Source organism: Urocitellus parryii, chromosome 11, assembly GCF_045843805.1.
Source record: "Urocitellus parryii isolate mUroPar1 chromosome 11, mUroPar1.hap1, whole genome shotgun sequence".
Classification (NCBI taxonomy): Eukaryota; Metazoa; Chordata; class Mammalia; order Rodentia; family Sciuridae; genus Urocitellus; species Urocitellus parryii.
The window spans coordinates 8462765-8490733 of NC_135541.1; the positions used below are offsets into that span (position 1 = coordinate 8462765).

The 27969-nt window shown below is 47.7% G+C and overlaps 1 protein-coding gene across 1 annotated transcript; it reads left to right on the forward strand.

Moving 5' to 3' along the window:
* Nucleotides 1–27969, forward strand: Pdpn (podoplanin). The gene is made up of 6 exons (XM_026410314.2): nucleotides 1–247; nucleotides 17992–18128; nucleotides 21263–21392; nucleotides 24542–24580; nucleotides 25377–25488; nucleotides 26297–27969. Exons 1-6 carry the CDS (start codon nucleotides 181–183, stop codon nucleotides 26301–26303), a joined length of 492 nt encoding a protein of 163 aa, XP_026266099.2. The 5' UTR covers nucleotides 1–180; the 3' UTR covers nucleotides 26304–27969.

Consider the following 27969-nt stretch of genomic DNA (forward strand, 5'->3'; position numbering starts at 1 on the left):
ATAAACGCTGACTCGGCTCCCAAGTTGCCAGCTGCGAAGTTTGCGCTCGGTGCTGCAGCGGCCCGGGAACTCGGCCACCCCAGGCTCGCGCTCCTCCAGGCTGGGCCCAGGCTGCTGCCTCTCCATCTGCCCAGCACGGACACCTCAGGCGGCCACCAGGAGGACGAGTCTGCGGGGAAGATGTGGACGGCTCCCGTGCTGCTCTTGGTTTTGGGGAGCGCGTGGCTCTGGGTCCCGGCGCAGGGAGGTAAGCGCCAGCGACCGTGGCCGCCAGCAGTTGCTGGTGGGGGACTCGCGAGCGGAGACTTGCTGGAATACCGGGCCTGGGGTCTGAGGTGGCCCGGGGGAGCGCGGGGGTGCGCTTGCACGCGAGTCCGGGCCCCGCATCCCGGAGGAGAAGAGCCCACGAGCAGCTTAGCTGGGGACAAGTCCCAAAGAAACAGCGGAGTGGGTGTGGCAGGAGGCGCCCCGGAATCCACAGGCGGCCAGGCTGGGGGCAGAAGTGGTCCCCCAAAGGGTCAGCTCACAAGACATAAGCTCACAGAAGATGGCAGCCAGGGGCTTCTGCCTAGGTTAGAGCCCCTGGGCTTTCCCCAGGATCCCAATCAGGAGGGCTGGTCCTGGGAGAGTGTCCCCGCTGCGGTGGCCTAGGTCTCCCCTGTGTGCCAGCACCTTCTTGGGTACAGACTGGAAGAGGCCTCACCTCTTAAGGGAAGGTACTGTGTGTTGGGGGGCGTGGGGGGGGGTTGAGCAGAGTGGTGAATGGAAGAGGGTTGTTCTGCTTTCTCTTTCTGCGGTGCTGGGACCCAGTCCAGGGCCTGGAGCAAGCTAAGCAAGTGCTCTGCCTCTGAGCTACACCCCAGCCCTGGAGCACTGTTACAAGCATTGAGGTTTAAGTGGGTTTGGGGGCCATATATTGAACGGGCCCAAAATGTCAATGACAGAATTCCCGTCTGTGACTCCTTGGACTTTAAGTGGACTCAGTCTGATGACCAGACCACCATCCACACGTTCCCCTCCCCTGTGTCCTCTTCTTGCCCCCTCTTTATCTCTTGCCCCCTTCTTCCTAGTGTACTGTGTGCTGATCTCCATGAACACCTGTCAGTATTTTACTTCTTTTCTGGGATTTTTGTCTGTTTCCCTGATGGTATATAAGCTCCAGAGGACTCCAATGCATCTAGGTTTGCTCCCCAGGGTCTGGACAATGTCTGATAATAATAGTTGCTCACCAAATATTGGCTGAAGGAATTGTAAGCAAGCTATTGATCTTTGAGGCTGGAGGTTGCTGAAGGTTTTCCATATTGAAGATCTAGGTAGGCCTAGCCCCAGGAGAGTCTTTCTTGGAGAGGGTGTGGTCTCCAGGGTGCCCAGCCTGCATTTCTATAATTCCAGGGCAGACAAGAACCCCTAGACTTAGGGAAATTATACAGAGTGCTCTGTGCCGGGGTGTCTGCTTCAAAGAGACTGAACCACTCTGTTTACAGGGGCCATGAGCTATTCACGGTTGTCCTATCTTTGGAACTTCTCTTTCCACTGGAATATATACAGTTCTTTATTTCGTTTCCGTTTTGGCCAGACAATGTGCACATGACAACATTTTGTACAGGGCAGAACAAGGTGAGGGAGGAACCTACCTGAGCCACACATCCTAGCATCCCAGGAAACACAGGCCTAGGCTTCCTGGTCCTTTGTTTCCCCCAGGGCTAGGGTTAGTTGTAATCATGTCCAGCCAGTTCCTAAACATCAAAAGTACTCCTAGCAGGAGGTGCGCAATCTTGTTTGAAAAAATAACTAGAAAGTCCACTGATAAAGAATCAAGGCCAGCCCGGGCTGGGATGTGATGGCGTCCGTTGTAGAGCACTTGCCTAATGTGCGTGGGGCCCTGGGTTCCGTCCCCAGGACTGGAGAAAAAAAGAAAGAAAGAAGCCCCACTGGGGTGGGCAGCCTGGGGAGGGGTGGGGGTGGCTGTGTGTGGAAGCTGCACTGGGCAGGAGCTGAGGCCCAGCAGGGTTTTTGTCTGGGAATAATGAGTGAGGCGACTTGAATATGGATGACTAACTTCATTGAGCTGAGCTATTGTTGGGGAGCTGGGCTGGGGGCAATTATGGTGATGAATGTTATTATCCTTCTCTTAGGGTCCTGGGCCCGACTGGGTTTCTCCCATCCAGTGCTATAATCTGGTTCAGTTTTATAATCTGGTCCCATGTGTCATCTCTTGGGGCGTTTGTGGATTCAAAAGAAGACGGTTGTCCACACATCTGGCGTTTTCCTCAATTGTCCGGCCCCACCCTCACTCTGAACTTTGGTCCAAAACACGTACTTGGGGGCCTGTCCGTAAGACAGTTTGTTTTGTGAAATTCTGCAAGCCGTTGCTTGCTGCCAACCCATGTGTGCTTTTCCGGGACCAACTCACCCAGGATTAATCATGCAGCGAATGGATTTCCCTGTGATTTCCCCGAACTTCTTGCCAGTTTTGGAGGCCCTGAAATCTTTGTGAGCTGCTAAGGATTTTTGTTGCACTTGAGGTATTTAATAAAGGTCGGGTCTCTTTGAGACTTCAGGAGGAAGTCCTGTGCATAACAGGGGAGTACAAGACTCTAGTAGCATCTAATATAAAAAACCACATGTTTAAAAAAATGTGTCCAGACAGGAGAAGGCTAAGTACAGACATGGCCAAGAGGACTAACTCCCTTTCTCCACCGCTGTGAATGAGCAGCCTGAGAGTGACTGTCCTAGGGAATTATAAAGACCTCCAACCTTAAGGGAGGATAGCTGATCAGCAGGAAGGGTATGGCCTGCCCTGCATTTCCATCCCCTGTCATGTGCTAGGAACGTCACCAACTACCTCATTTAATCCGTTACAACTCCTGTAAACTGTACATTACCTCAGAATACGCCAGAATTGGGGATTCAGAAATGGGTCTGATGCCAAACCTCAAGCTCTTTTTACAACACTACTCTGCCATTAAAAAAAAAAAAAAAAAAGTTGAACTTGAAACTAAAAATGAGCCTCACCTTAAGCCTCTTAAACATGAAAGCAAAAATTTTCTAAGGATATAATAACTGTACATTGCCTACCACGCTCTCCCTTTATGAGTGGAATTCTTGAATTCACTCTGCACAGGGGTACATTGCTGGGTGCAGGATTTGAACTCTGCTGCTTTGGGGAGGAGACACTAGCCCACAGCGTGCTTTGCAGTCTTCACGAAGTCACAGACCTGCGCTCTGAATTCCACTGGCTTATCTGAATATTTGACATATTTCTGGCTTTGGAGAGCCAGGCAGCCAGGTTACAACTTGTGAAAGTATTGCAGGGGAGTGCCAGGAGGGAGGGGAGCGGGAACTCAAGGACACTGTGCTATGCTTATGAAGCTCACTTAGTGAGTCTGCCAGAGGCCCCTTCCTCTCCACCGAAGCCTTGCCATTCCTGCTACCCGGACCCTCTCAAGGAAACAGACAGCATGAGCCTTTACTTGGAAGAGCATCAGATGGTTAGGGGTGCCGGGGTCCTTCTAAAGCCAAGTGTACAGTTACTGAGATTTATCAGGATTCTGCTGGGTGGGCAGAAGATAAAGCTCCCCTTGATTAGAGTTTTGAACCCTTTCTCTATTGATGTCTTTTTTTTTTTTTTCTTTTGATGCTGAGAATGGAACCCAGGGCCTCATGTTTGCTAGGCCAGAGATTACATCTGCAACCCTTCTACTGATTTTTTTTTTTTTTTTTTATGGTACTGGGGATTGAACTCAGAGGCACTCAACCACTGAGCCACATCCCCAGCCCTATTTTGTATTTTATTTAGAGACAGGGTCTCACTGAGTTGCTTGGAGCCTCGCTGTTGTTGAGGCTGGCTTTTGAACTCCCCATCCTCCTGCCTCAGCCTCCAGAGCCTCTGGAGTGTGCGCCACCGGCCTGGCACTTCGACTGATTTCTTGAAGCTTTCTGAGAAAGGAAACTGATTGGCATTTTATCCAGAGGCTATGAGATAGGTGAGGGAACAGCTGCAGTCCTGCCCAGTTCATCCAAGGCAGGAGATGGAAGTAGCTGCTTCTTCCCCAGGTGCCTGAGCCCAGCACCCATCACCCAGCCTGTTCACAGCCAGCCAAGGGATGGTGAGCTTTCTTGAGCTTTGGCAACAAGAGGACAATGGGTTGGTCCTCATTTTCTTTGGCTGAGTGTCTTGCCTCAAGAATGACTCCAAGGAGATGGGTGTGTCCTTGGAGGTGAATCAAGCCCTGTCCACTGGGAGGCGTGCAGCCTTGGCCAGCTTTGTTGTTTGAGAAGCAGAAAACTGAAATTGTTAAGACAATGAAAAATCGAATGCAGTTTTTCTGTTGTTACTGGTTGTCGTTGTTGTTGTTGTTGGTGGTGGTCATGCAAGTACTCTACCACCAAGCTACACCCCCAGCCTTTTAATACAGTTTTAAAATGAAACAAAACAAAAACCTATGAAAACAATAATCACCTTTCCTAAGGAAGATGTGCTCTCAAACTCTATCCATGGAGGGTGACCTGCAAGACGCCCCAGACAGTAGACAGAGGCCAACCCTGAGCCACCCGGGGGCCCAAGTCACCATTGTTATGTTTGAGGCGCTCAGGGGAATGCCAATGACCTGGACGGCAGCGGGTGGCAGGGACGGGAGGAGGGAAGAGCTGTAAACATCACCGAGGAGAACAGGGTATTTCCCACAGTTCATCACCAGGCCTCCACCCGGGAGAATAAAACACAGCAACTATCAGAAAAGCTGTGATCCAGTGAATAGCGTCTCCCCCAAAGGACAAGGTTTCCCAGTTTGTCTAGAGTCTAGAAAGGCGAGGGAAAGAAACCAGATTTATGGACGTTAAACCAGCTCCACCCAAGGAATTCCTTTATTTAACAAATGTTTGTGGAGAGCTGCTGGTGGGGGGGCGGTCACTGTTACGCCCACTTCCAGCTGGTCTGAAAGATGTCCTATCTGCTGGCCAGGAGGATTCCCACCTCAGTCAAGGTGGTTCGCTGAGAATCCGGAGTCTCTTCCCTCAGTCTGGACATGCGTTCCACCCCACAGCCCTGCCCTTTGCTTTGGGTCTCTACAGGTGACCAGACAGCATCTTGGGTCCTCTTTTTGTTCCCGAGCACAGTGTGCCTTGGGTAGCCAATATGTGCCTGAACGCCAGGAAACTATTTCCCGTTCTGTTTTAGCCTGTTTGGCTTCCTGGCCTGTTCTGCTAACGTGAGACAGTTTCACCCCAGCGGATTGCCCCGTAATAAGGTGAAATGCGAATCTGTAAGGCCGAGGGAGCCAGGTTCTGCATGGGAGGGGTGAGCAGCATTAACGATATTTTAGCAGCTAACATTGACGAAGGCCTTAGATCCCTTATTCCCCCCAATCTGATCTCACCCCCTGCTCTGTTGTCCCCACACTTGGTGTCTTCACTTCCTGACTCTGCACCCAACAGGGGCCCCACAATCTAGGTTCAGTCTCAATACGCCCGTCTCCTCGTTTGTGCTCCTGTGGCCCACCCCTCCCAGATGCGGACTCCTGCCTCCCCCCAGGCTCTAACCACTCCCCAGCTCCAGCCTGCACCATTTCCCTTCCAGGAGCCCTGCCTCTTCCAGTTTCTCTGTTTTTGCTCCAAAGGTTTCTTGTGCCAGGACTGCCCCTCCCAAGATCAAGTCCCATCTTCCCCACGAGGCTCTTTCCAGTTCACAGTCCCAGGACTCCCTCGTACTGCACACCCCTGGCAGGGGGCGAGTGTCTGCACCTGGGGTGGCCCAGGCTGCTGCTCCATGTATTCTTTTTATATCCACAACATGCACCTAACATGCACCACAACATGTCCATTTGTCTCTTTTCTAGCTGCCGCCACATATTCACACTTCCTGTCTTTAATTCTTAAAATTTTTAATTGACCCATAATTATACATATTTATGGGGTACAGTGCAGCATGTCAATATGCATGCAATATATAATGATCAGATCAGGATTGCTGCCATATCCATCCCCTGGAGCCTTTGTTATTTGTCTTGGGGACAGTCACATGCACGCTTCTAACATGTACACCCACTCATTGCCAACCCTCCTTATCCTGCAGCACTTGGGATAACTAGGTGTGAATATTCGTTTTCATTTCTCTCGGGTATATATGCAGGAGTGGAACTGCTGGGTCATATATGGTGACTCTTGATTTACCTTTTTAAAGACCTGTCTGCTGTTTTCCAAAGTGACTGCACCATTTTACATTCCCAGTGACAATGTACAGCATCCAGCTTCTCCCTGTCCTTGCCAACATTTGCTTTCTGTGTATTTGTGTTTAAATAGTAACCTTTCGAATGGGTGGAGTGGTATCTAGTAGTTCTGATTTATCTTTTCCTAATGACAGATGATGTTGAGTATCTTTTCCTTTACTTGTTGGCCATTTGTAGATCTTTGGAGAAAATGTCTGTTCAAATCCTTTGCCCATTTTTAAGTTGAGTTGTACTTTTATTGTGATTAAAAGCATTTTTTTTTAATTTTAGATACTAGACCCTTACCAAATAGATGAATTGTAGACTTTTTTTTCCCATTCTGTGAATTGGGTTATTTTTTCAATTTCTTGATAGTATTCATTGAAGCATAAACTAAATACTTCTTAAAATCTACTTCATCTCATTTCCCTTTGTTGCTCGTACTGTTAGGGTTGTATCTAAAAAGCTGTTGCTTAACCAAGGTTGCAGAGATTTACTCTTGTGTTGTGTGGTTTTAACCCTGGTATGTAGGTTTAGTTAATTTTTGTGGGTGCTGTGAAGCAGAGACCCAGCTCCATTTTTTACAGGTGGGTATCCAGTTGTCCCACCACCATCTGTTAAAAAGATGATTCTTTTCCCCCTTGATCCATATTGCTATCCTTATGCTAGTACCACATAGTCTTTCGTTTTTTAGAATGTATTTTAATTTAAAAAAACTTTCCCTAGTGCTGGGATCAAATCCAGGGCTTCTACATGCTAGGCAAGCACTCTACAACTGAGCTACATCCTCAGTCCATATATATATATATATATATATATATACGTTGTAGTTGGACACAATGCCTTTATTTTATTTATTTATTCTTATGTGGTGCTGAGGATCAAACCCAGCACCTCACACATGCTAGGCCAGCGCTCTACAGCTGAGCCACAACCCCAGCTATCCCGGGTCTATTTTTATTATTGGTTTTTGGATACTGAATCTTGGGTCTCACTGTGTTGCCCAGGCTAGTCTCAAACTCTTGGGCTCAAGCATTCCTCCTGCCTCTGCCTCCCGAGTAGCTGGGACTCCAGGTGTACACCCCACTGCACCCAGCTGAATACAGTCTTGATGACTGTAGCTTTGAAGTAAGTTTTGAAATCATGGAGTGTGAGACCTTTTCCTTTGTTATTTTGTGTGGTTTTTTTTTAAATAATTTTAGTTGTAGATGGCACAATACCTTTATTTTAATTATTTATGTTTGTGTAGTGCTGCAGATCCAACCCAGTGCCTCACACATGCTAGGCAAGTGCTCTACCACTGAGCTCCAGCCCCAGCCCCTTCCCTTGTTCTTTATGAAGATTGTGATTCTTCCTGTTCTATTTTCATTATTTGTGCACATTTCTTGCCCTTAGAAAGGAGAGTGCTTACAGGAGCCCGAGGGCTGGTGGTGGAGTGCTTGCCTCCCATGTAGAGACCCTGGGTTCCATCCCCAGCACCACCAAAAAACAACAATAAAAACGCTGTTGGGGCCACAGTCAGCTGGTGAGGAAGAAGAGGGAGGAAACGGTGGCCTTTCAGTAGGAAGGACAAGCAGGCAGATGATAGAAACATCACAAAAATCAAGTAGGCTGGACGGGAGGCTAGGAGCCAACTTGGTGGGGAGGGAGCATTTGTGCACTCCGGTTTAGCTGCAGGGATTTTGAGGTTAGAGTGGGACACGCAGTTGGCTCCATCTCGGGAGCACAAGGGGAATTGCCTGCTAAGGGGCATCCGAGGTGAGCCTTGCAAGTGAAGCGTGGTGTCTGAATTTCCCCTGCGTCAGAACAGAGGGAGAAAGATGGTACGGGAAGGTCCGGAGAGATCCTCCCTGCCAATAACAACTAGTTAAAAAAAAAAAAGAAAAATCTATGGAGCCGCACTTGAAGCCTTCCAACCAGGCTCAGGATCAAGGCCAAGGGCAGCTAGTGGAAACAGCCACATTCTGCAGGGGTGGACGGTGAGGTAGGATCCAAATGCTTCTCTTCCACTCTTGCAAAACTGCTCTGCTCAGCTGACGGCCAGAGTGAATCAGAGGCTCAGATTCCCGTTCAGTTTCCCAGCAGATGGCAAGTGCTCCCCAGCACCCCACTTCCCTGCCCGGAGGCTGTCCTGGGGCAGCACTTCTAAGACAGGTTCCCGTCATCTGGTGACTCAAGGGCTAGCACTCTGCCCTGGGAGGTGGCCTTTCCTACCTGACTGTGCTCCCAGACCCCCCGCTGAGTTCCAGAGACCTCATTAGGGAGGTGTGGTTCCAGTTTAAAAAACTGTGAACTCATTTCCTCTTTTACTGGAGAACACTCTGCTCTTAGTCAAGGGTGAAACGTCTCCCCAAGTTGAGTAATCTTGGTTGAGGTCGGAATCGGCAGCCTCTGTGTGAATGCTTGTCCGTGTTGGGGGGTGCACAGAAAGTCGATTCACTTCCGTGAGCCCTGGAGAGTTTAAATATCACCCGTCCATTCATTCTGCCAGCCAGCAGACCCGTGCCAGCGGCTGGACCTAAGCTTATGACAGAATGGCATGTCACCCTGGCAGCTACAAATGCTGGTCCAGAGACAGCAGTAAATGGCAGAGCCACCCAAATGCTAGTACAAGGGAGAGGCTCTCCTGTGGGAGAGCTCTGAGGGACGGGGATTTTACCTGGGCAGTGAATGGTTTGGATGGGCAGTGAGATGGTTGAAAGATGAACCTGCAGGTGCCTGGAGCAGCTCAGCCTAACGTTTCTGCAGAAGTTACTTCAGAGCAGCCTCAGTCTATTCCAGCTCTTTCTTTAAGGAGACCCGTGGGTCGGAGGTGAACAAGAGCAACCAGTACCTATGACGCCGTGTCACAGTAGTCAAGGCATGGGCATTGGGGTCTATGGGTCTGGAAGATCCTGATGTCTAAGCTCTGCTTTGCTGCTTGCTCCATATCTGGGCAGTTCACTTCGTTTTCGTGAAGACCAACGAAGGGCACATGATACCACATTTTGCACATTCTAAAATTCAACAAAAAGTGGCCATGATCAAAATCTCACCTCATGGTTGTAGAGATTAAATGCAGAATTTGTGAATGAAACACGGAAGGTCTCAGTTTCTTTCCCCTTCCAGGGGGAGAGAAGATGGATCTAGTTGGGGCGCCTGATGTTATGTCTTATGGATCCAAAGTTCTGTCTCTTCTACCTGTCCAGTGACTTAATATGTGACTCCTTGCTAGTAAACTGAAAATACTTTTCCTAATGGTCATTGGCTTCTACTTTTTCTTTCTTTTTAAAAACATCAATGCTAAGGATCAAACCCAGGACCTCAGATGCTAAGCATATTCTCTACCATCAACTTACAGCCCCAGCTGGTTATTTTTTTTTTTTTTTTTTGAGGCAGGATCTTGCCAAGTGGCTGAGGCTGGCCTTGGACTTGCTAACCTTCTGCCTCAACCTCCCAAGTTGCTGGAATTACAGGTGTGGGCCACTGTGCCCAGTAGTTGTAGAAAACTTTCAAAATTCTGCTTTCAACTTTGGGGGAGTGACCCAGAGGGGTCACCCCACCCAGAGCCCATTATGCCTGTCTCCTGGCTCCAAACCTCAGTGTGCAGGAACTCTTTTGATTCCCCCAGAGGAGCTAGTGGCACTTTTCCAATGCCAGCAGCCGGCAGCCACGTCCCAACTCCTCGTTGGGCTCAGCCTGCAGGGGCTGACAGACCTGTCAGGGTGAGTGGACAGCCACTGCTCATTAGAAACCAAACAGCAAGCGTCACCTCATCTCGCGGGTGAACGGTCCTGTCTTCAGCTACGCTGTCCCTTTTGTTAGGGGAAGTTATTTACCAACTCTGGAGTGAAGGCCAGTGAACAGTGCAGGGATATTATAATCTAAGGGGTCATTCAAGAGAAATTTCCTTCTTGGCTTATAAACGTACTTACGCAGTCAGCCACCCAACAGACGTCTGCTAAAGGCGACCGTGGCGCCAGCCCCTGGCGGCCTGGGCCGTGTGGGCTGGAGGTAGGTAGCCCTGTGAACTTCTGACAGAAGGTAAAGTGGGTGCATTTCTGTGGGTGCCTGGGGTGGCAGGGCCAAGCCTTCTAGAGGTTGCCTAGATGAATTGGGTAGCTTAGATTTTCCAGGGCCAGACTTTTGATCCAGGAAGCAATTTAGCAGGGTTCAAGGAATGAGTAAGGAGAAGTGACCCATTGGCCATATCAGTGAGGTTGTGCCCACACCCTGCCAGCGACTGGACTGCCAGGAGTCGAGGGCACACAGCCCTGCGGTGGGGAATGGCTTTCTTTGTGCAGAGGAGCTTTGGAACTTCAAAGGCTGTGGGCTCCCTCCATATTCCAAAGAAAGGCTTTCATGTGGTCAGGGGCGCGGCCAGCCTAGGGGCACCGGGAAGCTCAGAGGCAGTGTTCTGATGCCTTCCTCCTGGTGGGGGAACACCAGCTCCGGTAACCAAGGGAAGGTTAGCCAACAGCTACATAGGGTGCATTTGGAACGGAGATGAAGGGGTCGCACAGAGATTTGGGTGGTCAGGGCTAGAGCACCCGGCGGGGTGGGCTCCTCTCTGCCATCTAAGGCGTGTTTATTTTCAGGTTTCTGGGCACAATTTGGAGACCTGATGGGAAAATAAGATTCAAAAGCCTGCATCTATGTAAAAGAAAAGAAGTGGTGTTTTTCCTTTCCAAATACACTTTTTGACATCTCTCCAAAAGCGTGACTTTACTGAAAAAAAAAAAACAAAGAAAAAAAAAAAAGCAAAGCAAGTGTCTTGGGGCCGTGTGGGCTGTGGGTGGCACGGTGCACTCCTGTCGTTGTTTATTAGTTATCAGACAGTTTCTCCTGGAGGCAAAACCAGATTCCTTACATTCCTAGAATGTTTAAATAAAAAAGCATTTAACTTTTCTCAATGGCTGCAAAAGTCTTCCCAAGGCTGTTTGGTCAGCTCTCCTGGAAGGCTGACCTGGGTGTTCATTTTGACCCTGGAGCAGCCCTGGAGTGGAGGACCCCGGGCAGTGTGAAGGCCTGCCTTACTCTGCTGACCAACACTGCGGGTTTTCCTGAAGACCCCAAGAGTGACTCAGCTGGAGGCTGTGAAAACTGCTTGTCCCACCGTCAGAGTCCAAAGCAGAAATGAATAGACGGAGCTCCTCCCGGCATGCAGGTGGACAGGGCAGGAACTGCTGGCTTTTGTGATTATCCAGTGCATCACCCAGGAGTAGCTGGCTTTGTGGGGTGGGTGTGCCAACACAGCCCTAACGGATCCTGAAGTGCATTCTTGGCTCCGGGAATGTGCATAGTTCTGATTGTTGGTGGATGACGACTGGGAATGCTTCCTGGCCTTTACCTGTCTGGTTCTTTCCTTCTCCGTCACCACTGTCCTGGTGTGAGCACCAGCCACTGTCACCTGGCAGCAGAAATGGTCTAAATGCCCTCACTGCCTCCGCCTGACCCTTCCCAGCACACAGTCCCTTCATGTGGAACCCAGAGTGGCCTTGCTTTCTGGACTCAGGTGAAGTCCTCCCCTACTCAGCCCCTCCTTCCTGGCTTCTTTCCACCCCTTTCTTACCCAGTCCTAGCCAGTGCATGGGACCAGAGACCTGGCCTGAGCACTCTAGGGCTCAGAGTGGTACTCAGCACATAGCAGCTACTCGAGAAATATTTGTAAAATAAATATAAGTCCCGGGAGCTTGAGATAAGAGAGATGGGCTTTGTTGTTTTTTGTTTGTTTGTGGTTTATTTTATTTTTCATGCAGGAATCAAACCCAGGCCCTCTGCGTGCTAAGCAGGGCTAAGCAGGGACTCTACCATAGAGTGACACCCTCTCCTGGTGGGTTCAGGTCTCGATCATTGTTGCCGAGTTCACTTTATAGCCAAGAGAGCCGCAGTCCAAGGAAGGACGTTCTTTGAGAGCAAATTCTAGCCTTCTCCTCATCAGGCATTTAGATCCTCCCGATGTTCCCTAGAAGGGGACATGTTTGAAGAAGTTGAGACTGTGGTCACCAAAGAGGAAGACTGAAGGTCCTAGCAAGATGAGATTTCACCAGGGGAGTGGGGCCCGGGGGACGGTGCTGCTTCTGACCAGTGGGACTGTGACTGAGGGGAGGACCAAGGTGAGGGTGGGGAGAAGAGAAGGAGGGTGGGGCCTCGGGAGCAGGTGCAGGCTGTTGAGAGCTGCGGGAAGCCCATGTCAGAGAGGGGCGAGGCTGCCTTTGGTCCTGTGTTGGACCTAGGATGCACTTGGCTTTGTGTCACCCATGAATCAGACAAACTCAGCAAAGCACTTAACTTGTGACCTGGCAAAAAAATAAAATAAAATAAACCTGTCCTGACAACATGTTCAAACGTAAAGGCAGGCTTGGCACGGTTGCAGTAGGGGCCTGGCCAAGGGAGGGAGCCCGCTGACTCTGAATCCAAGGACGAGCCACCAGCCGAGAGAGTGAGTGAGGAGTCCGTGGATAAAAATGTCACTGTGAAGAGACCTCAACGGTGGGATTGTGGCCAAGGTGGCCTGACAAGGCTCTGGCCAAAACCGGGCTTAGGCATCAAAGGTGTCAGATGCCATCCTTGCCCAGATGCCCAGTGCGGGACTTCTGACCGCGCCGACCTGGAGGGATTTGTGTTAAGGCTGGACTCGGCAGGGTGGGCTCAGGAGCCATGGGGGGGGCCTTCGTGAGAAGAGGACTCAGAGGAGCCTGACAGAAGGTGGTCCAGAAGTCCCCTCCGGCCTCATGTCCCCGTCTGTGAAGGGGGCAGTGATGCCCCTCACCCCACCCTCGGGCTGTTATGGAAAGGTCAGCAGGAAGAGGACCCGAAACCCTGCAGTGGCCAACAGAAGTGAGGGGGTGGCCAGGTGTTGTGTCTTCCAGCCTGGGACACCTGCATGCACCTCTGGGTGAGGAGCCCCCGCCCCCTCTCTTCCCACACTGATTCTAGCTCCCCCTGGGCACCCACTCCACTGGGAGCTACCAGCTGATGGAGGAAGGGCGGGGAGCTTGTCGAAGGGAGCACAGATTTAGGAATCCGTTTGTCGAGACAGCAAGAGGAGCCAGTGTGGGGGCGGGAGGAGCGGGCAGTGGGCAGGCCATCAGAGCTGGCCCTCCTGTTGGGCAGTCTCTCCTGTGACTATGACACAGACACTGGAAGAAGCTTGTCTCAGGGAGAGCTGGGTGTTTGGAAGCCATGGGTAAAAAAATTTGTCAGAATAACTCTCACCTTTTGCCAGGGAGTCAGATTACAGTGAAGTGCCACCTCAGGACAGGGACACACTCAGATCACTGTTAGGCGATTTTGTTGTGATGCGACTGTCACCGAGGACACGGACATGAACTTGGGTGGAAGAGGTCAATCACTTGACATGGTCTTTGGATGCCATCAGGAGAAGTGGCCCGTGGTGGCCTTTAAGCAGTAGGGGTACACACTAAGATGTGACCTAAAGCATACTAGACACCCAGGCCAGCCATGTGGCTGTTTATTGTCATGAGCAAGGATTACGTGCTTCAGACACTTGGGTGTGCTAGTTACACTTTTCTCCAACTGGCAGTGCAGTAGGTTTGCACACACCAGAATGTGTGGTGCTATGACATTGTGACAACCGTAATGTCACTAGGTGATAGAATTTTCCATCTGGGCATGGTGGTACGCGTCTATAATCCCAGCGACTCAGGAAGCTGAAGCAGGAGGATTGCAAGTTTCAGGCCAGCCTCAGTAACTTAGCAAGGCCCTAGAACTTAGTGAGACCCTGTCTCAAAACGAAAATAAAAAGGGCTTAGTGGTTAAACACCCGAGTGCTAGATCCTCAGTACAAATAAATAACTAAAAAGAAAAAAATGTCCAGCTTCATTTTAATCTTCTGGGACATGGTTGTATTGTCATTGACCGAAATGTCATTCTGTGACTCTGGAACCTGTGTTCCCATCTTACATGAGACTGCAAAATAAACACAAGAAAAATGTAGATACTCAATGTAAGAACAAAACCTTGGGGAAAGCACAGGTGGACATTTACGTACTCTAGAGGAAGCATTTGGGAGCATGGCTTCAAAGGGAGAAAATAAACAGAAAAAAAAAAAAAGATGATGATGATGAGTACCAACAGAGCTTGCCATTTGCAAAAGAGGCAAATGCCAACCAGCGAAAAGGCAGTCTGTGGCGTCTAGTCCAAAGAGTGTATTCTTAAGGTCTGATTAGCACTAGCTGCTACAAAAAAAAGATGAATAATACCATAAAAGAAAAAAGGCCACAAAGAAGACATTCTCAAAGGGTAATAACCAGATAGCTAGAGACAGGCATCACCACAAACCAAAGGGAGGCAAATAAAACCAAAGGATTAACCATATATTCAAAAGATTTTGATTAAGAATTTGGGAGTATTATAATTCCAGCACTATCCTGACAACGTTGTATCTAAATTCTAAAATATAATTTAAGAAATGCTATGTGTAAACTTGAATCATCTCTATAGAGATGTTGGACTTTTTTTTTTTTTTTTTTTTTTTTTGCTACTGGGGACTAAACCCTGGGGCACTTAACCACTGAGCCACATCCTCAGCCCTTTTGTATTTTTTTTTTTTTAATTTAGATACAGGGTCTCACTGAGTTATTTAGGGCCTTGCTAAGTTGCTGGGGCTGATTTTGAATTCTTGATCCTCCTGCCTCAGCCTCCCAAGCTCCTGGGATTACAGGCATGCTCTACTACACCTGGTGAGATGTTGGACTTTACTACAAAGATAAAAATCATTTATAATTAGCACTTAGATACAAATAAACCCTTTCGGTTCTTTATTTTCAAAATGAAGAACCTTAAGTTGATTTGTCCAATCTCCTTAGTCGTATAAATCATGGCCCCGGTTTTTAAAGAATAACAACAGAAAATTGTCCAGGTAATAAAAGGTTCCTGCCCGATTTGGAAACTTCCACTGATTCCCCATGCTGGCCGAGGTTGGGTGTGGCAAGAAGAGGTTTGAAGGTACCTAGGAGGGTCCAAGGCTCTAGAACTCTGTGCACCTGGCTGTGGGTTACACCTGTGTGAACAGTGGTGTGTAAGTATGTGCATGTGCCCTTGTGCTTGTGAGCTTGCATATGTGTCTTAGAAGGACACATGAGCAAGGAGACATCAATACGTGGCTTCAGGAGGACAGGGGGACAGGAGGACAGGGGGACAGGACGTCAAACGCTGGCTGGAAACTCCGCAGCGGGCCTAGAGCAACTCTTCACCCAGGAAAGCCTTTGGCCAAAATAATAAGAGGAACGATTGAGAACTCTTGTAAAGATCAACTTTCCCATGGTGCAGAAAGAAAGCAGAGGCCATGGGACAAAGGACCTGCTTCTGAATCCTGACTGTCATTCATAAAACATCCTTTGTCCATTCAGAGCGATTTGGGTGTTTGGCTCTGAGGGCCAGGGCTAGCAAAGAACAAGAGGGAATTTTTATCAAGTTACGCTTTCATTGAACTGAGCTCTCTATGAAAGAATTCAAATCAAATTCATTCAGTACTCTTTTTTTTCTTTTTTTCATTTAAGCAAGGGTTGTTTTGTTTTAAGTTACAGACGCCACGTAGCAAGGGATTTTGCTGAACAGATCCAAAAGACATTTTTTTAAGTGGATGATTTGTTAACTCTGTTCAAAACAGAGGAGGGAAGAAAACAGGATGCTTAGTTTTTTTAATAAGGACACTTGCCTGGCAAAAGAATATTCCCGTTGAGCTTAATAAATTCAGTAAATATTTGCCCACTCTACAGACTCATAAATCCTGTGGGACCCACTATAACCATCCCCCCAGCCCAGTAAATGACCAGCAGAAGAGGCGACCCATTTGCACGACCTGAGTTATTCAGTTCGGAGCCTTTTCCCCATTCCTAAGATAGAGAAATGAATGCGTGTGCTTAAGTCCACCCAAAGCCATTGATCCGCAGCTGGATAAGGACTTGAGATGCAGACGGGAGGCTCAGGAAGCGAGCGGGTTTCCTCTGGGGGCCTCCTCCCTCCAGGCATCTGCAGAGAACTTATGATCAAATATTTATTAGCTGTGCTTCTGGCTGGGTTGTCTAAACAGAGGGAAAATAAGGCTCCGTAGGCAAGGAATGGATTGCTAATTTGAGCACTGCCTAGCTACAGATGAACATCTGCTCTTTAATTACACAAAGAGGTCTCCAAGCACCCTTCCCGGGATGCACGTGCTTGCTTATTTTGCAACTGTATTTAGTCATGGAATTTCTAGAACCACTCCAGTCTGGAGAGGAAACCCATGGCCTGTGAGTCAGATTTTTAACTCATGAAAAGGATTATCTGGTGGGTTCAGAGATGATGCTTGGGCACAGTCATGACTAGTTCTGGATCATTGCAACAGAGGTGGAAGAGGACACTGCTATGTTCTATTCTCTCCTGTCTGAGCCCATTTTCTGTTGCTATAGTAAAATACCTGATACTAGGGAGTTTATAAAGACTAGACATGCTGGGCATGGTGGCACATGCCTGTAATCCCAGAAGCTCAGGAGGCTGAGGCAGGAGGATCACGAGTTCAAAGCCAGCCTCAGCAAGAGCGAGGTGCTAAGTGACTCAGTGAGCCCTGTCTCTAAATAAAATACAAAATAGGGCTGGGGATGTGACTCAGTGGTTGAGTGCCCCTGAAGTCAATCCCTAGTCCCACCCCCTTCAAAAAAAAAAAGAATAAACATTTATTTGGCTTACGGTTCTGGCTGGGCAGTGCAAGAGCATCTGGTAGGGGCCATCTTGCTGCATTATAACATGGAGAAGGGTATCACATGATAAGACAGCTACTGGGACAGTTCAGCTCTCTCTTCCTCTTCTCCTTTAGCCACCAATCCCATCCTAAGGGGCCTACTCTGATCATCTCATCTAATGACCTCTTAAAGGCCACACTTTCAAATGCCATCAACAGATGAATTTGGGGATTAGTTTTCCAATACATGAAGCCTGGGGGGATGTGATTGAACCAAAGCGCTCCCCACTGTGGGATTCGCCCTGTTCTCCACCAGCGCCTCACTCCACTGGAAACCCCTCTCCCAGTCATTCATCCCCTTGTTGGCACAGAAAAGGCCGAGTGGGGCAGTGAGCCCTAATTTGCTTATTTATTGGCACTAAGAGTTGTATTGGTGTCTTGATGCCCTTGAATACATTACAGCCCTCCAGTAAGCAGTGAACGAACAAGTTGAACTGTGTCTATTAGGTCTGTACTAGAGCCCATGGTCCTTGTCAAGCGCACAGCAGTCTCAAAACTAAATGGAGAGAGGACTTTATCTATTTATCCATTTGTTTACTTAAGTACTCTCCCACTGAGCTCCATTCCAGCCCCGAGAGCTTGATTTTAAAGACAGAGACCCTGATTTTGGACATTGTGATTCAGTAGGTTTGCCTGGATCCTGGAATTAGGCAGGTTTAGAGATGTTTCCAGGTGCTTCTGTTAAGAATCTTTTCCAGGTCTAAATGATATTCTACTCATCTGAATGCATTGACTCATCATAAGAATCAGTGCCAGGAAGAACCTGCTTCCTTTGGGAAGGGTGTTCACACCTGTGTACAACCCATCTCGGTGGCATCCGGGGAAAAGGCTGGCTGCTTCATCTCTTTCTGTTTCCATGAGTGGAGACAACCAGGCCTCTGTGTGTGCCCCAGGTCCTGCAAGGACAATAGTTTGGTTCCTGGCACTGTGATATGCCAGAAAAAAAACAAAATTAAATAAAAGCCCCGCAAGAAATGGGAAGCAAAATCATCTGGCTGCAGCTGGCTGGTCAGGTTGGCCCACACTGTTTCTGTCTTAAACCCTAACTCCATTTGTCTTCAGCCATCACAGGGCAGCTAGAAGATGACCTTGTGACCCCAGGTGCAAAAGACGACTCAGCTACTCCGGCTATAGAAGACAACATCGTGACCACAGGTATCACTGAAGAGTTCTCTGCGTCTTCTGGCCCAACGGCTCTGGTGAGTATCTTGGGAAGAGACAAATCTGCTCCTCTCTTGGAAGAAGGATAGAATGTGTATTGTATGTAAAATCAACAGAAGCCACCTCGCCAAGGGATCGTGAGTGGCATGATTCCAATTCCGTCCAGTGGGAAGGTGGTATACTGACAGGTGACTTGAGAGGATTAGCCCAGGGGTCAGACTCAGAAAGAACCAGACTCAGAAAGAGCCAGACTCAGAAAGAGCCAGGTTTTAAAACTTCTCCTGCATTACAGCACAGTTTCAATACAGTCAACTGTCTTCTCGCACCTTGTGGCAATGTCACTGATACAAGTTCCCCAGTATGCAATCTCCATTTCCTGCCTCGCTATGTAGACCAGTAATGAGCATGAACTGGAATCAGCCCCCAGACCACGCTGGTATAACCCACGTGGATTCCGTGTGGACACACATACTACCCTAAGGAACTGTCACTGACACATATCTCAGGCACCTGCCCTAGACAAGACCAGAGGCCAGGCACAGGGAAGAGGCCGTGAGACACACTGTCAATCATCTAGGAGTTGATGATTGATTGGTTAACAAGACGGAGGCTCCTGCCTACCTGACTTTTGCTTTGCCTTTGGCCTTTCTGACCTTTGAACACCAAGCTTGTTCCAGCTTCTTCGGCTTCTCTTTCCTCCTCCTGCAATACTCTCTCATCCTCCCTGGCTGACTTTCTCATGACTCAAGTTCTGAGTTATCGCAAAGAGATTTTATCTAAAGCATCCCACCCCCCAGCTGCAGGGTCAGCAAGTTACCCACCAGACGTGTCCCACTGACTGTTCCTGTCAATAAAGTTTTATTGGAACACAGAAATGACTGTTTGGGTGAGAAGGATCTGGTGGCATTCACACTGTAAGAGCAGAGCTGAGCGGTTTGGGCTTGCAAGGCTGAGAACATGCACCGTTTTGGTCTTTAGAGAAAAAGTTTGCCAAATACTAGTCCAGTCCAGGCTATGTTTTCTTCAAAGCCCTTAAAGTTACTTAAAATGATCTTTTGTATTTGTTTACATATTAAGTCTTCACACCCCGCGACCCAGCCCCAGACTGCTAGTGGGGAATTTTTGTTACTCATTATATCCCAAGGGTTTGGAAATATGCTGGACCCACAGTAGTTTCTGGTAAAAAGCACAGAAGATAAAATTCACCATCATAACTATGTGAAGTGTACAGTTCTGCAGTTCTAAGTATATTTAATTGGCTAAAGCAGAACTTTTTTTGCCTTATGAATCTGAAGCTCTGTGCCCTCTCAGCAGCAGCTCCTCATCCTTCCCTTCTCTAAGCCCCTGGTGCCTGTTAGCACCTTATCTATTTTCTGTCTCTGATTTCGACTTCTCTGGATAGCTCACAAGGGAACCTCACAGTGTTTGTCTTCTGGGGACTGGTTCATTTCACTTAGCAAAGTCTCCTTAAGGTTCGTCTGTGTTGCTTCATGTGTCAGGAATTCCTCCCTTTTTAAGGCTGAGTGTCCGTGTGTGTGCCCGCCACATTTGGCCACCCGGCTCTCCGCTGGTGGATGGCTGGCCTGCTTCCGCGTTTGCCAATAGTGCTTCCTAGCAGCACTGTTTCCCGGGGTGTGCAGATCTCTCTTGAACGCCCTGCTTGGAATTCTTTTAGGTACTCAAGAACCACTTTCAGATAGTGCTGCTATCTGAAAGCAGATCGTTCTAGATTTACTGTTTTGAGGAGCTGCCATACTGCTCTCCACAGCAGTTCTCCCACTTTAGTGCACAAGGATACATACATTCCTAGCAGCCCTTCTAACAGAAGCGAGCGCAAACCTAGCTCATCACAGTTTTGATCTGCATTTCTCTGATGAGGGATGCTGAGCATGGATTCTTAAGCCTGTGAGCCATTTGTATAGCATCCTTAGAGAAACCTCTACTGCAGACATTTGCCCGAGTTTTGGGGTTCTTTTTGTTGTTCCGTTGTAGTTCTTTATACCCCTTATCAGATAAATGATTTGCCAATATTTTCTCCCATGTAGGTGGGTGGCCTTTTCCCCCCGTGGCTGGTGCCCATGGGTGCACACACCATGTTAAGTTTGATGTGATTCTATTTGTCCGATTCTGGTTTTGTTGCCTGTGCTCACTAGTTTGTCAACTCCTACATTGACACGGACTTTGGAGTCAGCAGAACCACTTCTTTGGAATCTTCAAAGTGCTAAGTGTCTTTTTTCTATGCTGATGAGTTGACTAATGGCTGCCAGCCCCTGGGTGGCTTCTGGAGTGGGGCTGGTCCCCAGAAAGACCGAGGTGGGATTACAAGGACTCTCAGTTTCACCCCAACGTCCAGGGAAGGGAGAGGGCTGACGGTGAAACTGGTCACCATTGGCCAGTGATCGAATCGATCATGCATAGGCAACAAAGTCTCTGCGTGGATTCAGAAGGATGAGGTCCAGGGAGCTTCTAGAAAGCTGAGTTCCTGGAGGCCCCTGGAGAGTGGTGCCCAGAGAGGGCCCGGAAGCTCTGCCCCCTCCTGTGTTCTCTGGCCTGTGAATCTCTTCATGGGCCTCCTCCGTGATACTCTCTGTAGTACACCATTAACCCAGCACTACTCAAGTCCTGCCCTGTCGTTTACAGGGTGACACGAGTTTGGGCATATTGTCAAATCGTTCTAAGCTTTGTTCGTACAATAAGACTAATAGTAGGATCATTTCCCAAGGTCGTGTGTGGAGTAAGTGAGAAACCACTTAAAGCGCCGGGGGCCATGTAAGCTCCCAGCAATGGCTAGTGGTCACTCTCACTAGGGGAGGGAGGAGGTGAAGGATGATTCAGGTGTGTGCCCAATACAGGTTACAGGGAAAAAGTGCTACTCGGGTTTATGGAAAAGCAAGTATTAAAGCTTTGTGGTCTGGTGGGTTTTTGGAAGAAATTAGCCACCAGCAAGTCAGCATGTCGAACATTTGGAATCCGTTCTTGGAGGAGACCTGGTTTTATTCCTGTTCCCACCCTTCTTGTTTTGGTTGCTTGGATCCACTTGGAATTTGTGCCATCGTGTCTTGTGTATATTTATGCCACCTTAAACCCCTTTCTGTTGTAACCCTTCTCTGCCGTATGCACTTTAAAACATTAGGCTTTATTTTCTATTTTGCCTCATTTGCATGTCTAATAGGCGCCAACAAACGCAGAGAGTAGAACAGATGTTCCCATTGAGGATCTGCCCACCCAAGAAGGCTCAGTCCACACCCACGAAGAAAGCCATAGCACCACAGTCCCGGATGTAGCAACCAGCCGCTCCAAAGGTAAGGAGACCCGCCACCCCAGTAGGGGTGGACCTGCTTTTGCCCACACCTTCCAAAAGTCCATGATCAAATGTAATAACAGGGGAATGTGTGTATAATGCAAGAGTGGGCACCACGATGCGCTCTTCTACTCCCAGCAACAAGGGAGGCTGAGTCAGGAGGATTGCAAGTTTGAGGCCAGCTCAGCAACTTAGCAAGTCCCTGTCTCAAAATAAAAAAATAAAAAGGGCTGGGGGTGTAGCTCAGTGGAAAATACCCCTGGGTTCAATCCCCAGGACCTAAAAAATAAAAATTTTAAAAAAATTTTAAAAAGAAGAAGAAAGAAAGAAAGAGTGAGTTCTGAACCAAGCTTTGTGTATACAGAATTCAATTTATGAGTTGCCAAATCAAATTTGAACTATCAGGTTGCTGGAAATCTATCTCTACCTTGAATGACAGCTAGTGATATGGCCCCTGCCAGGGCAAGTTAAGCAGCTCCTGACCCTGCACCAAGAACTTCATGCTATCAACGGCAGGAAACTCGGCCAGCCTAAGTAAATCTTGATAGATTCTACACTAACACTGACCATCTCACATGAAGTTCATGTCTGCATATGTGGAGCAAGGATCTTCTACACCAGATGGATCAGGATCTGGGGTTGTATTTGTGATTCGTGGTTAGCACACTGCAAATGGAGAAGCTTTGGAGGGGGCTTTGGGGTCATTACCATTATCCTGAGAATTAGACCTTTGCTGGTGAGCATGAGAGAAGGTCATGCTCAGCAATGGATGGGTTCATTCCTATTTCCAGAGATTTCTTAAAAGAAATCCAGCTATTTGAGATTTTTTTGTTTTCAAATGTACCTTATTTTGTAGCAGGAGAGAAAAAGAGCAAATCTTCAAGTAACTCCAAGGAGTGCTTGCTAACTGGAGAAGTTTTATATAAATTGTTTCATCTAATTAGATTTTATGTTTCTGTCTTTAAGATGAAAAGCCAGTGTAAAGACCATGCTTGAAGCAGTGGTTCTCCCAAACTAATTCCCCAAACCAACTACACATTTAAACAACCAGAAAGTCAGTCTGTATGTGTGTGAGAGAGTGTGTGTGTGTAATGCTGGGCATTGAACCCAGGGCCTTGTGGGTGCTAGACAAATGCTCTACCATGGAGCTATATCCCCATCAGCAAGGAACATTTTTGTATTTTTTTCTTTGAGCTGGGGTCTCTAAGGCTAGCCTTGAACTCAAAATCCTCTTGTGTCAGCATCTCCAGTAACTGGGACCACAGGCATACACCACTGCCCCCAAGTATATTATCCTTCAATAAACAATTCTGGGTCAGATGCCAATCTGGTTTTTAAACTCTATAGCACATCTGAGGACTTAAAAAATGCTTTTAATCTTGTACTCCCATGTTCATAGCAAGCAGGATCCACAATAGCTAAAATATGGAAGCAACCAAGTGTCCATGGACGAATGAGTGGATAAATAAAAATAGTACATATGTGCAACAGAATATTATTCAGCCTTAAAAGGGAAGGAGATTTCTGTTACATACTCAATCCCACTCAGAGCCTCATTATCCTGAGATATTTCCCATAAGAGTTAAAACTGTCATTCTGAGAACTGGATTTTAAGAGGTGATTTTATTAGGGCAGCAGATGGCCTGTTTTCCCAGGGAGTGCCCAAGTACAATGATGTTCCCATGCATGACACCTGCTCGTGATCACGGACAGCATCATTGGGAGGGACTGGGGAATACAGAACTAAAAGCTCTCAATTAGCAGAATCTTGCATCAACTTTATCTTCAGTAAAGCATTTTCTAACCCAGAGTGCCTTCGATGATGATAACCGTGTGTTTTGAGCCTAGAATCAGTAGCCACCAGGCTAGGACGTGATAAGCAAAGACTGAGCTATCCCTGCTGCAGCTGGCTACCCAGGATGACATTGATTCCATTACCCTCTGCTCTGGGAGGCTCAAACCCAACAGTCTCCTCCCCATTGTCTGAGGGTAGAATGCTCAACATACACTCTGCATATGTGTCCCAGAGCCATGGGATCAGCTCACGCAGGGAGACCTGGGTCTGGGGAACTACCCTGGGGCCATCTTGAAAAGGTCTCTTATTTTGAGGAGACTCTTGATACAAAGTGAGTGGATTATTTCAAAGCCAACCAACTGGTGAAAGTAAGCATCTTTTAGATGATGGTTTGGCTAGTGTGTTGGGAAAAACCAACCCTAAATTCAAACTCAAGACTCTCCTCCTCCCAACACAGATCACCTCTAACATCAAATGCAAACCCCTCCCCCCGCCAACAGAAACAACCCATTCTGCCCATGGACGTCAGCTGGGCATCCTCTAATCCAATTCAGTTCTGACATTATCTACCTGAAGATAGCATCAGATCCCATAGGTTGAGGGCTCAGTCCTTCAAGACTGCTCCCAGCAACACTTTAGGGGCCAATTGTGAGTTACAGACTCAGTATACAATGGAGAAACAAAGGAAAACACTTTTGTTTTAAATTAGGAACTGTGTAGAACTATCTGGAAGAGACTCACAATGGAGAATATTCATATTGTAAGTTCTAGAGTAGATCTGAGTGCTGATAGAAATCTAAACGTAACTCAGTGGCATGAACAGGTGAAACTCGGCTAGGCATGCTGCTGCCTTGTGAAATCTGGATTTGGCAACCCAAGCAGGGAATAGATGGCATGAGAGGAATCACAGCCCTGTCACCTCTTCCCAGATGAGAGTATTACTCTCCAAGTGAGCAATAGCCCTGGGCACAGTCTGTAAGTTTTCCATGATCTCAATATTGGACTAAGTATCCACAGCTGTGGATTCTTTCGCCACCGTAGTCTCTGAAACTTTTTGACCATTTATTTCATGTCTCTGTGGCTTAGTGTCCTTGACTCTGCTTTCTCAATTGGATGAGAAAACAAGTCTTGTATACAGAGATGCTGTGAACCCATAGATGTGAAGAAGCATTCGTGATTTTGATAATGATAGGCACCAAGACCGTTTCATGTCAGCGCTTGCTTAAAACCCAACCAATTTATCTAAGAAATTATCCTCTTTGCATGTTTTGTTACATTGTATATCTTTTGACAATTGTTAAATTATAATTATTAAATCCTGATAATTCTCTATCACTACATCTTTCCCTTTACAGAGAAAGTAGCTGAAGAGACAGAAACAACAGTCGAGAAAGGTAGGCAAGACCACAAGTTCAGAATATGCCTGTGGGCGTGGAAGACAGTTTCTTTAAACCTGATTTTTTTTGATGAGTTGCATATTTTTCCTGGATTATATGCAACAAGAGCAGAAGAGAAAAGCTTCTGAGAATAGTTTTCATTCATATATATATATATATATATATATATATATATTTTTTTTTTTTTTTTTAAAGCAAGTACAGAGAATTCCCTTTACTTGAAAAGAAGTAGGACTGGGGCTGCAGCGCCTTGGTAGAACATTAGTGTGCACCTTGGTAGAACAATCCGCCTGCCGCTATGACCCATAACCCATGACTTCCATCCTCACCTAGCACTGTAAAAAAAAAAAAAAAAGGAGAGGGAAGAAAAGGGGGAGAAAAAGAAAAGAAGTGAACGACTCACTTAAAGATGCTGCAGGAATGATATTCTACTCCAATTTGGTGTCACTAGGAATCAAAGTAGAAGCCATTTGACAGGCCGTATAAAAACACCACCCATTAGGTGAGGTCCATCTGTTATGCACAATAGTTCCTGAGACCCCCAAAAAAGTCTTTTCATTTAAGATGAGATTTGAGTAGAGAGAGCAGGGCTGGGGTGTAGCTCAGGGTCCGTGCCTGGCTAGTTTGTGTAAGCCCTGGGTTCCTTCTCTAGTACTGAACAGGAAAAGAGCCCAACACTTCTCCACTCATATTTACTGTGTAGAGCAGGACAGTGGCCTTGTTATGTGTGACACGTGGTGCCACAGGTGTATTTCTTACCTGCGGCTTATGCTTTTCTTCCCCTCCTGTGCAGATGGCTTGGCCACAGTGACCCTGGTGGGAATCATCGTCGGGGTCTTACTGGCCATCGGTTTCATCGGATGGATCATCTTTGTGGTTGTGCGGAAAATGTCGGGAGGGTACTCGTAAGTACTCACACCCCCGTGGTGGGTGGATGGGCGCCGTAGAGTTCAGGACTCAAACCTGCCAACTAATAGAAACCTCTTGGCGAAGGTCATGTTCAAAAGCCCGTCACCTCCTCGAGTACTGTCTGAAATTTCTGCAGAAGAGCAAATATCTACTTAGGCCAGATATGACGCTTACATTGACTTCTGCTGAGATCTGACAAAATTTGGGTCCTTGTCTTAATTTTCCAACTAATTGAACTTGAGAAGAAAAAAAAAAATTCAAACCAAGTTTTAACTTGAGACCTAATCCCCCTGCCACTAGCCATCTGGGGAAGGTGGTTTCTGAAGAATCACCTGTCACAGAGCCAAAGCTCCCATTGTGACGTGGAATCCCACTGGTGACAGGGTCTTTTTTACTTAGATCCCTCCTTTCCCTCCTGCTCTGCAAGCCTCCACACACGACCATCACATACCCTTAGGCAGATGATCCATGAGGGGAAGGCCTTCTTGCTCCTAAAGAAACTTCCCTAAGAATTCAAGATATTCAAGTTCATGGCGGAAGGAAAACCTTTTCTTACTTCTTGTTGGGGAGATGGGAAAGGAGGAGGGGGAAGGGGAGGGGGCCGTGTACAGCTGGGGGTTGGGAACTGAGGCCGGCCATGCAGCTAGAGCTGTAGCAAGTTTGGAAAGGCTTGGAGGTTGACTCTGGCTATGTGAGGACTAGGTATGGAGGAGGAAGGAGCGGGGAGACGAGAAGGTTCCACAGGGGAGAGACTTAGAGAACTAGGTGCCAGTAAAAGAAGCAATTCCCCCTCTATTTTCACAGACCCTAATGAGCTGAAGGATCCTGCCTCCTGCCGTTCCCTCAAAGTGTTGAAGAAGAGCCTCTGACTCCCCTCATTCCCATTCCCGAGCTCACGGGAGAAGATGACCCATGGAAGGCTGGCCCACCCCAGTCAAAATCCACGGCGATCCCTCCACTTGCCAAAAGGAAGCACAAGAAGGATGATTTACAAGACGTGGCTCCTCTAAGCATTTACCTTTTGAAAAACATTTTAAATACAAGCTTTATACAAGATCATTTGAAAGGACAAAATGCACAGAAAAGGGAACACACAACTAGGTGACCTGATCTGTAACTGAGACAGTATCACCCAGTGGGTGCTGGAGGTGTCCCGTCGTTCTCTGTTATGGTTAAAATGCAAAGGAATCTGGGAGTGTTTATGTCCGCTGAGTCCTTAGGTCCAGTGCTCCGCCGGTAAGTGGCACCGGCATTTTGCAGTTGCTGATCTGTTGAAATGTGCACATTGCCCACCAGCACGGCCTGGTTTTCACAGGCTCATGGGGTATGAATAATCAAGCAGAGAGTCCAAACTTGGATAAGATGTGATCAAGCAACGGCCTTTAGAAGGTCCAGATAAACATTTCAAAGCCATCACTTTAGATTACCAGCAGGAAGTCTGTATTTGGTACTGGGCTTCTCATAAGCTCCCCACGCATCTTCCAAGCCAAACCACGATGCTGTGGTTTGGACCCACCCGGCCCCTCCGCTTCCCTCAGACACAGGGAACCAGAGTCCAGGGCAGCCTTCCCTCTTCCCTAGGACCAAACCCTCCAGATTGGCTGCTTTGTTCTGAGCATGGAGATCTCAGCCCCAGATGTGGAGGAAACTGCTAAGTGCTCCGTGGTGCCAGAGGCTCAGCCATTCTAGAAACCAAGAACCAAGCCTGGTCCCCAAGCCGAAAGAAGCCCTGGGTGTGCCTCTGACATGGGAAGTAAAACCCTCCAGTTTTTTAACATTTGCTTTCTGCCTCCAAGGAAAGTTGGGAAGAGCAAGACATAATCTTGTACAATACTGATTTTTTTTTAAAAGAACATCTGGATTTAAAGATCTGAAGATATTCGGTTTTTATGACACAGCACACCTTTCAAGAGGGTCATGTTGAAAGCATCAAAATAAAGGAATACCATCATGCTCACTGCTTCTCTTCTCAAAAATACACTGAATTCTTTTGCCTACACCAGAGGTTTTCATTCTGACCAGATGCTCTTTCACGATTGGGGTTGTGCAATCCTGATGTCCTATAAGCTCGGAAGAGTTCATAAAACAGGAAAAAGTAAACAATCGGTTGGAAGCACAGCCCATTCCGCCCAGTTTTTGCAGTCCTGTGTGGATGTTATTTTAAACAGTGCATCCGTGTGCTCCCCAAGCCAGCTGGCCCACCAGGTTCTGCACTTGAACATCAGCTGACTGAGAGGGGGAATTGAGAGGAGCCTTCAGAGTGTACATGGCTTTCGGTTTCAGCATTCAGATTCCTGAACAGGGGTTAGGAATAATGCCCATTTCTTCTCTCCTATTCTTTCTTTCTCCCCATGCCTCCTTGACTGTGAAAAACAACAATCCTTCCCAGTCACACACTGGACCCCATGCCTGCTGGGCCAGGGCTGTGGGTTTCTTGGTCACACCTGTGTTGGTGTTCAAGGCAGTGTAGACACATC

Coding starts and splice junctions, on each gene's coding strand:
- Pdpn (XM_026410314.2), top strand. CDS start 181: ATGTGGACGGCTCCCGTGCTGCTCTTGGTTTTGGGGAGCGCGTGGCTC. Junction 18,129..21,262: donor CTTCTGGCCCAACGGCTCTG/GTGAGTATCTTG, acceptor CATGTCTAATAG/GCGCCAACAAACGCAGAGAG. Junction 24,581..25,376: donor AGAAACAACAGTCGAGAAAG/GTAGGCAAGACC, acceptor CCTCCTGTGCAG/ATGGCTTGGCCACAGTGACC.